The 12,500-nt window shown below is 50.7% G+C and overlaps 1 protein-coding gene across 1 annotated transcript in view; it reads right to left on the bottom strand.

The window, feature by feature from the left end:
• plxnb3 (plexin B3) overlaps window positions 1-12,500 on the bottom strand; it is a 38,855-nt gene that overhangs the window by 2,107 nt on the left and 24,248 nt on the right. The window contains exons 17-39 of the mRNA XM_070839459.1: window positions 12,413-12,500; window positions 11,890-12,066; window positions 11,646-11,811; window positions 11,288-11,419; window positions 10,809-10,913; window positions 10,543-10,704; window positions 9,521-9,672; window positions 9,008-9,108; window positions 8,637-8,854; window positions 8,371-8,549; window positions 8,040-8,106; window positions 7,415-7,561; window positions 7,208-7,288; window positions 7,029-7,107; window positions 6,840-6,943; window positions 6,365-6,452; window positions 5,067-5,233; window positions 3,595-3,755; window positions 3,370-3,517; window positions 3,216-3,280; window positions 1,789-1,864; window positions 1,569-1,643; window positions 1-1,177 (exon numbers count right to left, since the gene is read on the bottom strand). The exon at window positions 1-1,177 is cut by the window's left edge and continues 2,107 nt beyond it; the exon at window positions 12,413-12,500 is cut by the window's right edge and continues 49 nt beyond it. Of these exons, the coding sequence (XP_070695560.1) occupies window positions 1,073-1,177; window positions 1,569-1,643; window positions 1,789-1,864; window positions 3,216-3,280; window positions 3,370-3,517; window positions 3,595-3,755; window positions 5,067-5,233; window positions 6,365-6,452; window positions 6,840-6,943; window positions 7,029-7,107; window positions 7,208-7,288; window positions 7,415-7,561; window positions 8,040-8,106; window positions 8,371-8,549; window positions 8,637-8,854; window positions 9,008-9,108; window positions 9,521-9,672; window positions 10,543-10,704; window positions 10,809-10,913; window positions 11,288-11,419; window positions 11,646-11,811; window positions 11,890-12,066; window positions 12,413-12,500 (2,843 nt within the window). The 3' untranslated portion in view covers window positions 1-1,072. The remainder of the gene's footprint in view (window positions 1,178-1,568; window positions 1,644-1,788; window positions 1,865-3,215; window positions 3,281-3,369; window positions 3,518-3,594; window positions 3,756-5,066; window positions 5,234-6,364; window positions 6,453-6,839; window positions 6,944-7,028; window positions 7,108-7,207; window positions 7,289-7,414; window positions 7,562-8,039; window positions 8,107-8,370; window positions 8,550-8,636; window positions 8,855-9,007; window positions 9,109-9,520; window positions 9,673-10,542; window positions 10,705-10,808; window positions 10,914-11,287; window positions 11,420-11,645; window positions 11,812-11,889; window positions 12,067-12,412) is intronic.

The following is a 12,500-nucleotide window of genomic DNA, read 5'->3' as shown; positions in this document are numbered from 1 at the left end:
TGACTCCACACAGACAGCAGAGCAGCAGAGGACTCTGGGAGATGTAGTGCAAGGCAGCAGGTGAAGATGATGCTCCCTGATCTGATTAGTTAGATTGTCATTTTCTGGTGTCAGATTTATCCGACACCAGGTCAGGTCTAGCCCTGGTCTGGTTCTTGTCTGGTTCTAATCTGGTCTGGTCCTGGTCTGGTCCTGGTCTGGTTCTGGTCTGGCTGTGGTCTGGTTCTGATCTGGTTCTGGTCTGGCTGTGGTCTGGTTCTGGTCTGGCTGTGGTCTGACTGTGGTCTGGCTGTGGTCTGGCTGTGGTCTGGTTGTGGTCTGGTTGTGGTCTGGCTGTGGTCTGGTTCTGATCTGGTTGTGGTCTGGCTGTGGTCTGGTCGTGGTCTGGTTCTGATCTGGTTGTGGTCTGGCTGTGGTCTGGTTGTGGTCTGGTTGTGGTCTGGCTGTGGTCTGGCTGTGGTCTGGTTGTGGTCTGGCTGTGGTCTGGTTCTGATCTGGTTGTGGTCTGGTTGTGGTCTGGCTGTGGTCTGGTCGTGGTCTGGTTGTGATCTGGTCGTGGTCTGGCTGTGGTCTGGTTGTGGTCTGGCTGTGGTCTGGCTGTGGTCTGGTTGTGGTCTGGCTGTGGTCTGGCTGTGGTCTGGCTGTGGTCTGGTTGTGGTCTGGCTGTGGTCTGGCTGTGGTCTGGTTGTGGTCTGGCTGTGGTCTGGCTGTGGTCTGGTTGTGGTCTGGCTGTGGTCTGGTTGTGGTCTGGCTGTGGTCTGGCTGTGGTCTGGTTGTGGTCTGGCTGTGGTCTGGCTGTGGTCTGGTTGTGGTCTGGCTGTGGTCTGGTTGTGGTCTGGCTGTGGTCTGGCTGTGGTCTGGTTGTGGTCTGGCTGTGGTCTGGTTGTGGTCTGGCTGCTGCTGCGGTGGAGTAGGACCTTCCTGAACTGGGATCTCCTGAGTTTGACTGTAAAAACTTCACACACGCACACACAGCAGGAAGACACAGTGTTAGCAGGAAGCTTCTTCACCCTCCACTTCCTCAGCGGGGCTCCGAGTGTCGTCAGAGGTCATCAGAGGTCGTCAGAGGTCGTCAGAGGTCAGTGACCTTGTTCTCCACCAGGGCGGCGACCTGCTGCAGCCGATAGGCCAACTGCATCTTCTGACCTGACGGGTCCTCCTCCAGAGACATGATGATCTGACAGACAGACAGGTAGGGGGAGACAGACAGAGAGGGCCAAAAGTTACAGGGAGGGAGACAGGTCACAGAGAGTGTGTGTGTGTGTGTGTGTGTGTGTGTGTGTGTGTGTGTGTTACTGTGTGTTATTGTGTGTGTGTGTGTTACTGTGTGTGTGTTACTGTGTGTGTGTGTGTGTGTGTGTGTGTGTGTGTTACTGTGTGTGTGTTACTGTGTGTTATTGTGTGTGTGTGTGTGTGTGTGTGTGTGTGTGTGTGTGTGTGTGTGTGTGTTACTGTGTGTGTGTGTGTGTGTGTGTGTGTGTGTGTTACTGTGTGTTATTGTGTCTGTGTGTGTGTGTGTGTGTGTGTTACTGTGTGTGTGTGTGTGTGTGTGTGTGTGTGTGTGTTACCTGGTCATAATACTTGTTGATGTACTTGTAGAGTTCATGAAGAGCAACAAGACTGTTCATCTCTGAGGCAAAACTCTGCAGAGGGACAGACAGGTAGGTAGAGAGACAGACAGATAGACAGGCAGATAGACAGACAGGTAGAGAGACAGACAGAGTTAGTGTCAGTAGGTCGTCTTGTGTGAGTGTATCGTGTCTTTCATTGTTTGTGTGTGTTACCGACCCCGGACAGTTCGGTCAGAGTGGAGTTCATCTCCTGATAACAGCCGGAGGCAGAGCTGTGGATGTCACTGTAATACCTACACACATACAGTAACACACACACACACATAGTAACACACACACACAGTAACACACAGTAACACACACACACACACACAGTAACACACGCACACACACAGTAACACACACACACACACACACACACAGTAACACACAGTAACACACACACACAGTAATACACACACACACACACACAATAACACACAGTAACACACACACACAGTAATACAGAAACACACACACACACACACACACACACAGTAACACACACACAGTAATACACACACACAGTAATACACACACAGTAATACACACACACACACACACACACACACACACACAGTAAAACACACACACACAGTCACATACACACACACACACACACACACAGTAATACACACACACACACACACACAGTCACACACACACACACACACAGTAAAACACACACACACAGTCACATACACACACACACACACACACAGTAATACACACACACACACACACAGTCACATACACACACACACAGTCACACACACACACACAGTCACAGTAACACACACAGTCACACACACACACAGTCACACACACATAGTCACACACACACACACACACAGTCACAGTAACACACACAGTCACACACACACACACAGTCTCACACACACACACACACAGTCAGTAACACACACAGTCACACACACACACAGTAATACACACACAGTAATACACGCACACACAGTAACACACACACACACACACACACAGTCACATACACACACATAGTAATACACACACACACACACACACACACACACACACACAGTCACACACACACACACACACACAGTAACACACACACACACACACACAGTAACACACACAGTCACACACACACACAGTAATACACACACAGTAATACACGCACACACAGTAACACACACACACACACACACACAGTCACATACACACACATAGTAATACACACACACACACACACACACACACACACACACACACACACAGTCACACACACACACACACACACAGTCACACACACACACACACACACAGTAACACACACAGTCACACACACACACACACACACACACACAGTCACACACACACACACACAGTCACACACACACACACACACACACAGTCACACACACACACACACACACACACACAGTCACACACACACACACACACACAGTAACACACACAGTCACACACACACACACAGTGGTAGTTAGTGAGCACATTTAAACAGTAACACTGAGTCATTGTTTCTACGGTAACTGTGCAGCAGTCCATGTGTGTTTCCGTGGTAACAGTGTGATGGTGAACGTTGACACGAAGCTGTCTCACCTCTCCACCAGCTGTTTGTATCGGGGGATCTCTCTGGCATACAGCAACTTGTTCACAGGAGAGTCCTGATTGGACAGAAAGTTACCATAAGGTCACATGACAGGGGGACAGATAGACAGATAGACAGGCAAACAGACAGGCAGACAGGTCGTACCCGTCCCACTTTGTGCTCGGAGGTGGTGCAGGAGTCGATGAATGTCTGAGCGATGACAGACAGGACGGCGTCGATGCTGTCGGTCACCTGAACGTCCAAAACAAACTGAGGGTTCTTCAGGATGTTCACCCAGAACCTGAGAGGGAGACTGGAGACACGCAGACAGGTCAGACAGACAGATCAGAGAGACAGACAGACAGACAGGTGTCCAGGTGTGTCTCTCACCTGTTGGTCTTCCAGATGTGGACGGTCTCGGGGTCGTCGATGCCGTGCTTCTCTGCCATGTCGTCCAGGAAGTCGAAGAAGAATCTGACTGCGATCGGAGGAGGACGCTTCGTACTGAGGATCGCCACGAAGACGTCGTCCACAAACTTCTGTAAGGTCCCCTACAGAGAGACAGACAGGTCAGAGAGAGAGACAGGTAAAGAGACAGACCGGTCAGAGAGAGAGAGACACACACAGGCAGAGAGAGAGACAGGTAAAGAGACAGAGAGAGAGAGCGACACACACAGGGAGACAGACAGACCGGTCAGAGAGAGAGACAGGCAGAGAGACAGACAGGTCAGAGAGAGAGACAGGTTAAGAGACAAACCGGTCAGAGAGAGAGAGACATACAGGCAGAGAGACAGACCGGTCAGAGAGAGAGAGAGAGACACACAGGCAGAGAGACAGACAGGTAAAGAGACAGACAGAGAGAGAGACACAGGCAGAGAGACAGACCGGTCAGAGAGAGAGACACACACAGGCAGAGAGACAGACCGGTCAGAGAGAGAGACAGGTAAAGAGACAGAGAGAGAGAGAGACACACACAGGGAGACAGACAGACCGGTCAGAGAGAGAGACAGGCAGAGAGACAGACAGGTCAGAGAGAGAGACAGGTTAAGAGACAAACCGGTCAGAGAGAGAGAGACATACAGGCAGAGAGACAGACCGGTCAGAGAGAGAGAGAGAGAGACACACAGGCAGAGAGACAGACAGGTAAAGAGACAGACAGAGAGAGAGACACAGGCAGAGAGACAGACCGGTCAGAGAGGGAGACACACACAGGCAGAGACAGACAGGTCAGAGAGAGAGACAGGTAAAGAGACAGACCGTCAGAGAGAGAGACACACAGGCAGAGAGACAGACCAGTCAGAGAGAGAGACAGGTAAAGAGACAGACAGAGAGAGAGAGACACAGGCAGAGAGAGAGACAGGTAAAGAGACAGACAGAGAGAGAGACACAGGCAGAGAGACAGACCGGTCAGAGAGAGAGACACAGGCAGAGAGACAGACCGGTCAGAGAGAGACACACAAGCAGAGAGACAGACAGGTCAGAGAGAGAGACAGGTAAAGAGACAGAGAGAGAGAGACACACAGGCAGACAGACAGACCGGTCAGAGAGAGAGAGAGACACACAGGTAGAGAGACAGACAAAGACAGACAGACAGGCAGAGAGTCAGACAGGTAAAGAGACAGACAGAGATAGAGAGACAGACAAAGAGAGACAGACAGACAGAGAGAGAGAAAGACAGACAGGCAGAGAAACAGACAGAGACAGACAGGCAGAGAGACAGACAGAGAGAGAGACAGACAGGCAGAGAGACGGACATGTCAGAGAGAAAGACAGACAGGCAGAGAAACAGACAGATACAAACAGGCAGAGAGACAGACAGGCAGAGAGACGGACAGACAGACACAGGTGTGTGTGTGTGTTACCTTCATGGACAGCAGCCTGGTCAGGTAAATCTCAGGTATGGCCTTGGCTCTCTCTCTCTCCCTCATGCTGCTCTTTCTGTGTTTGGGGATTTCAGGATCTTCGCTGCTCTTCACCAGGTGCCACAGACGCAGACCCTCCTCCTCCTCGCCCTCCAGCATCGGCGTTTCTACGGCAACCACATACATGGACCATGACGACCGATCAGAAAACAGTGGGGCGGTTCGCAGGAGAACCCCGAGACATCCACTGAGGGGCCGGTTCTGTAGGGTTCTGGATGGGTACTGGGTGGTTCTATTGCACACTGGAAGGTTGTGGGTGGTTCCGTCGGGCTCTGGGTGGTTCTGGATGGTTCTCATTACTTTACAGTAGTTCTTGGTCTCTGTGTTGTTGATGTTCTATAAGATTCTGTTCTTTTGAGGTCTAGGTGTGCTAGATGGTTCTCCTGACAATGGGTCTGGGTTCTACATAGATTCTGAATATCAAACATGCTACAGATGGTTTTTGACTTTGTGCTTCTTCTGGATTCAATGTGCTTTACTTGGTTCTTTGTGTGTTTTTTTGGGTTGTGCAGTCTTTGTGGTACTAGTTCTGGACCAGATGGTTCTATTTGTGGTAGTACTGGGCTCTAGATGTTCTATGTGTTGGCTCTCAATCTTAAATGTTCTAGGTGATCCTTTTTGTCTTGGTTCTGGGTTCTACATATGCTAAATGGTTCCTTTGTATTTTCTCTGAGTTTTATGTTCTAAATTGTTCTGTGTGTGTTGATTACAGATTTGATATGGTATTCTGTGTTCTAGATATTCTAGATGGTTCTCTGTATGTTCTGTTTAAGATGCTCTGGATTGTTGTTATATATTGTTGTCTTTGTGTTGTGTGTTTTTGCTTTGGTTCTGGGTTCTCGATTTTCTACCTTTCCTGGATGTTTGATATGGCTCCTTATGTATTCATTCTGGACTCCACATGTTCTCTGTCTGTTACTTTTGGGTCTGTGTTGTTCTAGATGCTCAATATTGTTATTTTTGTTTTGCATAGTTCTCTTTGTTTTGATGATCAGTTCTACAGATTCTCTGGATTTTACTGAAGTTGTTCTAAATGGTTCTCTGTATGTGTTTGTTCTCAGCTTCTGATGTTTCCTTGTGGTAATTCAAGGTTTTAGGTGTTCTATTTGTTCCACAGTGTTCTCTCTGTGTTGACTTTGAGTTGAAAATGTTTTATACGGTTCTGCTTGAGTTTTGCTTGGTTGTGCTGTTCCACATGTTCTAAGTGCTCCCATTGTTTGGATGTGTTGTGTTCTTACTCTCTCCAGTCTGGTAGACCTGGTTGACTCCTCCTCCACCAGAACTCTGAGAACGAGGAATCAGAGCAACGGTTGCCCCATCTGGAACCTGAAGAACATGAGAAGAGAGTTTAACATTTCACAGGTAGGAATAAACCAGGAGAACAAAAAGAGAATGTGAAGAGAGCATGAAGAGGATAACAGGATGAGAACACAAAGAGAACATGAGGAGAACACAAGGAGAATGCGAGAAAACGTGAAGGGAAGAACAGAAGAGAATGTGATCAGAATATCAAGAAGAGAACATGAACAGAACGTGATGACTGGTGATGAGAATGTGATGAGGAAAAGTTAAGAGACCGTGGGAACATTGTGATGAGAACATGAAGAGCATTGAGGAGAACGTGTGGAGAAAGTGATGATTGCATGATGAGAACATGAAGACCAGACGGCACAGAGGAGGAGCTGCGCTGTGATTGGTTGGTTCTCGCAGTACCTTGTAGTGCTGCAGAGTGTTGAGACGTTTCCAGCGACCTTGAACCACCGCTGTGACATCATCATCTGAGAGGGTCAGGTGACCCGCCTGACCTGAACGCCACTCTGTCAATCAAACGCAGAGACACACGTCAGGATGAGCTGTCAGTCACATGGAAAGGTGAGACAGGTCAGACAGGTGAAACTGTACCCAGGTCCAGACTGTCTGCTGCTGGTCTCTGAGAGAACGGAGCTCCTCTGTAGACCTGATCCAGGATCTTATCCTTCACCTGCACACAGACAGACAGGTACAGAGGGAGACAGGTGAGAGACAGGTGAGAGTCAGGCAGGCAGGCAGACAGACAGACAGACAGACAGACAGAAACCTACCTGTGTGATGGTGTCGGTGTCGAGCACTTTAACTGGACAAGGTTGAACCTCGACTCCATTCTTCACCAACACTGTCAGAGTCTGAGAGAGAGACAGGTGCAGTCACACAGACAGGTACAGAGAGAGAGAGAGAGACAGGTACGTAAGGGTCATCTTTGTGAAGGAAGGTCAGGACAGGAGATCAGGTGTGTGTGTTGCCATGGTTACCATGGCGCTGTAGTCGATATCCTCTCGCAGCAGGTGGCTGTCGTTCAGCGTTCGTTTGGCTTTTCCCGTAACCACGTCGACCGGCCCCTTATCCACCTGGTACTTTATGGCTCTGTAGAGCATGTAGAGAGGCTCCCCCGCCACCTCCTGACAGACAGACAGGGGTGGGTGAGACAGGTCAGTGTTTCTACAGACAGACAGACAGGTGAAGGTGAGGCAGGTCAGTGTTTCTACAGACAGACAGGTGAGGGTGAGGCAGGTCAGTGTTTCTACAGACAGACAGATGGGAGGGTAAGACAGGTCAGCGCCTCGAATCACAGACAGACAGGTGAAGGTGAGGCAGGTCAGTGTTTCTACAGACAGACAGACAGGGGAGGGTGAGACAGGTCAGTGTTTCTACAGACAGACAGACAGGTGAGGGTGAGGCAGGTCAGTGCTTTGAATCACACAGACAGGTGAGGGTGAGACAGGTCAGTGTTTCTACTGACAGACAGACAGGTGAGGGTGAGACAGGTCAGTGTTTCTACTGACAGACAGGTGAGGGTGAGACAGGTCAGTGTTTCTACAGACAGACAGGTGAGGGTGAGGCAGGTCAGTGTTTCTACAGACAGACAGGTGAGGGTACCTTAAGGAAGGAGTAGAGGCAGATCGACATCCAGTTGGTCAACATCTTCTCTACAACTGTTTCTGTCCTGAAACACAGACAGGTCGACAGACAGACAGACGGGTCATTTGGATGAATTGAGAACATGTTTTGTTCACATTCGACTAAAAACAGTCCCCATTTGTCTAAGACGCCCCCCCACAGACTAGACCTGGTTCCCTCTGGCACGGTCGGGGGGGTGCGGTTTGGGGGGTCTCGACCGACCGTCGGAGCGGCGCAGAGCGTTTCATTTGGTCCACGGGCGAATGCGGGGGGGCCCCCGGGGGCTCAGAGGTGTGCTTGTTTTACTCACCGGCGCAGCATGAGTTTGGGGTTCTTGGCGACGTACTGCTGGACCAGGTCCTGCAGCAGCGCCTTCATCACCTCGGTGAAGTACTCCAGCTTGTCGTGCAGCGCCATGGTGAGCAGGCTGGCCACGTAGCCGCGGTCCCGCTGGGAGAAGCCCTGCTGGGCCTCCAGCGTGTGGATGAACTGAGGACAGAGACACGACACGCGTCACCCCGGGGGTCTAGGCGCCGCGGTTCACGTGACCCCCCCCCGCTCCGCCCGCCCACCCACCCTGGTGAGGAAGAGGCGGTTGTTGAGCAGGTTGTTGAGCTGCTGCAGGCCCTGCTCCACCGTCTGCCTCCGAGACTCCGGCAGGTCCAGCTGGCGACTCAGCGGCGCCACCTGCTGCCCGGGGAAGAACACGCGCTCGGCGTACGTCCTGTAGTCCAGCAGGGGGAGTCCCGGCCCCCCCACGTCGCTGCTCAGGTCCATCATCTCCGTCATGAGATCTACACACACAGTCACACACGCACACACAGGATACTCGTTGGGGTTCAGTATCTTTGGGTCCAGGATCCTACACCCGCCTGGGTTCTGCAGGTCTGACCCCCCCCATGTGTGCGTATGTGTGTGTGTGTGTGTGTGTGTGTGTGTGTGTGTACCGGTGAACTCTTTGCGACACTGATCTCCAACGTTGATCTCCAGAGTCTCCAACTGAAGCAAAACCTTCTTGTAGTCTCTGAGAGCCTGTTTACTCTTCCTCCTACACACACACACACACACACACACACACACACAGTAACACACACACACAGTAACACACACACACACACACACAGTAACACACACACACAGTAACACACACACACACACACACAGTAACACACACACACACACACAGTAACACACACACACAGTAACACACACACACAGTAACACACACAGTAACACACACAGTAACACACACACACAGTAACACACACAGTAACACACACACACACACACACACAGTAACAAACACACACACAGTAACACACACAGTAACACACACAGTAACACACACACACACAGTAACACACACAGTAAAAGGATTAGGCAAAATGATGAGGATCAGAATAAACAGACACACAGGCTGAGTCAGACAGACAGGCTGAGTCAGACAGACAGGCGCCCACCTGTACATGAGGATGACGACCAGCACTGATAGGATGATGGCGGCTGCTCCCGCCCCCAGACCCACCTGAGCGGCCAATGGGACGGGAGACAGCAGAGAGTCACTGTCGTACTGCACCAGGCCCAGGTCCACCTGCAGGTTACCCATGAACACCTGGGGGGGGGGGGGGGGGGGAGAGACAGTGTGTGTGTGTGTGAGAGACAGTGTGTGTGTGTGTGTGTGTGTGTTACTGTGTGTGTTACTGTGTGTTACTGTGTGTGTGTGTGTGTGTGTTACTGTGTGTGTGTGTGTGTGTTACTGTGTGTGTGTGTTACTGTGTGTTACTGTGTGTGTGTGTGTGTGTGTGTGTTACTGTGTGTGTGTGTTACTGTGTGTGTGTGTGTGTGTGTGTGTGTGTGTGTGTTACTGTGTGTGTGTGTGTGTTACTGTGTGTGTGTGTGTTACTGTGTGTTACTGTGTGTGTGTGTTACTGTGTGTGTGTGTGTGTGTTACTGTGTGTGTGTGTGTGTGTGTGTGTGTGTGTTACTGTGTGTGTGTGTGTGTGTGTGTGTGTTACTGTGTGTGTGTGTGTTACTGTGTGTGTGTGTGTGTGTGTTACTGTGTGTGTGTGTGTGTTACTGTGTGTGTGTGTTACTGTGTGTTACTGTGTGTGTGTGTGTTACTGTGTGTGTGTGTTACTGTGTGTGTGTGTTACTGTGTGTTACTGTGTGTGTGTGTGTGTTACTGTGTGTGTGTGTGTGTTACTGTGTGTGTGTGTGTGTGTGTGTGTTACTGTGTGTGTGTGTGTGTGTGTGTGTGTGTTACTGTGTGTGTGTGTGTGTTACTGTGTGTTACTGTGTGTGTGTGTTACTGTGTGTGTGTGTGTGTTACTGTGTGTGTGTGTGTGTGTGTGTTACTGTGTGTGTGTGTGTTACTGTGTGTGTGTGTGTGTGTGTTACTGTGTGTGTGTGTGTTACTGTGTGTGTGTGTGTGTGTGTTACTGTGTGTGTGTGTGTTACTGTGTGTGTGTGTGTGTGTGTGTACCCTGAGGCTGGGCAGCTCCCTCCCCTCGTCCTCTCTCATTGGTTGGGTCTCTGGAGGTTCACAGTACAGGTGTGTGTTGTCCAGAGTTTTCATCTCACACTCCTGGTCGCCGAGCCGAGCCGTCACTTCCTGTCTGGACATGGCTCTGGTCAGGTGCTGTCCCTGGGGGGGGGCACATGAGACCGGTTAGACTGTCGGGGGAGGATTGGGGGGGGGGGGGGGGGGGGGGGGGGTCGGCGTACGGAGGGCTCCGTGAGGACGTTTACCTCCACAGCAATCACTCCTCCGGGTTTGAAGCGGTACGGAGCGCCGGGAGCCTCTCGGTTCAGAGGGAAGAACTCCGGGTTCGGATAATAAGTGAAGCTCTTTCCCTGAGAGACAGACAGATGGAGAGACAGACAGGTTCCCTCATCAGACCCACATGCTAACATCAGGAGAGACGCTCTCCAGCAGGATGAACCAGCAGACAGCAGCTCCTGTCTGCAGAAGACGAACCCCTGGATGTTCAGACTATCAGTGGATCACTGAGAGACTGAAGGAACCTTAAAAGCAGACAGGTTCTCTATGAGGTTCTGCAGCCTCTGTTTTCTGGAGCTTTATTCTGGAGGGACGTCACAGATGATGGCGAAGAGGAGGAGGAGGGTCTCAGTGATGCTTTCAGCTCCTCCTCTGATCTTCATCCTGTCTGAAAGAGGTTTAAGACAAACAGGTAGAGAGACAGACATTCAGAGAGACAGACAGGTACCTTGATGCTCTCGAAGTGGACTCTGACATTGTCCAGCTGAAACCAGACACCTTTCACTTTGACCTCTGGAGTCACTGCGGGGGTCAGACAGCTCATCTGAGAGGACGACAGGACAGAGCAGCGCTCTGACACCTGAGACAGGTGGACAGAGAGGGATATGAGGGGAAAGAGACAGGAGGAGAGACAGGTAGAGAGAGAGAGAAGAGTGAGAGATAAGTGAAGAGACAGACAGACAGGTAGTGAGACAGGCAGTGACATGGGCAGTGAGACAGGCAGTGACATATGCAGTGAGGACGAGCTTTGACCCCATGTGACCTGTCTCACTCTGACTGGTCTCTGATTGGCCGGTGGGTCTCACCGTCATCATGGTACTGTTGAAGACCAGCTGCTGCTTGGCGCTGAGCAGAGCCAATCGTTTTCTCCGTTTCACCCTCTGCACCTCCAGAGGCTCCACCCACACCGCTATGATTGGCTGCTGCACAACGTCCAGGTTCCTGCCCGTCACCATGACAACTCGCCCACCTCTGAGGACAGAAGTCACCTGCTTAGGACGGCGGTCTGACCGAGTGATTGTTATGGATTATTAGTGATTGGGTTCTTACGCGTAGAAGCTCTCTGCTGGGACGGCGTTGGTGATGACGGGGTCATCAAGATAACGGAAGGAAATGTCGGGAATGCTTCGCTCCGCCTTACCAAAAAAAACCCGAACGGTGACATCGCCGGTTCGATTACTGGAACCAGTCCGACACACGAGCTGGGCGTCAGTGGCCTCCTCCACACTGGGGGGGGGGTCAGATCATTTTTGTTTCCAGCAGAGACTCATCCTGAGTTTATACATTTCAGTTTAACAGTAGTACTGGTAGTACTGGTAGTATTTCTAGTACTGGTAGTATTACTGGTAGTAGTGGTAGTATTTCTAGTACTGGTAGTATTACTGGTAGTAGTGGTAGTATTTCTAGTTTTAGTACTGGTAGTATTACTGGTAGTAGTGGTAGTATTTCTAGTACTGGTAGTATTACTGGTAGTAGTGGTAGTATTTCTAGTACTGGTAGTATTACTGGTAGTAGTGGTAGTATTTCTAGTTTTAGTACTGGTAGTATTACTGGAAGTACTGGTAGTACTCACATGTAGCAGGGCTGGGGGCCCAGGAAGGCGCTCAGGTCAGCCGTTTGGCCCGTCAGCAGCCCCCGCCCTCTGATGGTCAGCCTGGTTC

This window comes from Pempheris klunzingeri, chromosome 11, assembly GCF_042242105.1.
Source record: "Pempheris klunzingeri isolate RE-2024b chromosome 11, fPemKlu1.hap1, whole genome shotgun sequence".
NCBI classification, from domain to species: domain Eukaryota; kingdom Metazoa; phylum Chordata; class Actinopteri; order Acropomatiformes; family Pempheridae; genus Pempheris; species Pempheris klunzingeri.
This window is presented reverse-complemented; position numbering and strand designations above follow the sequence as displayed.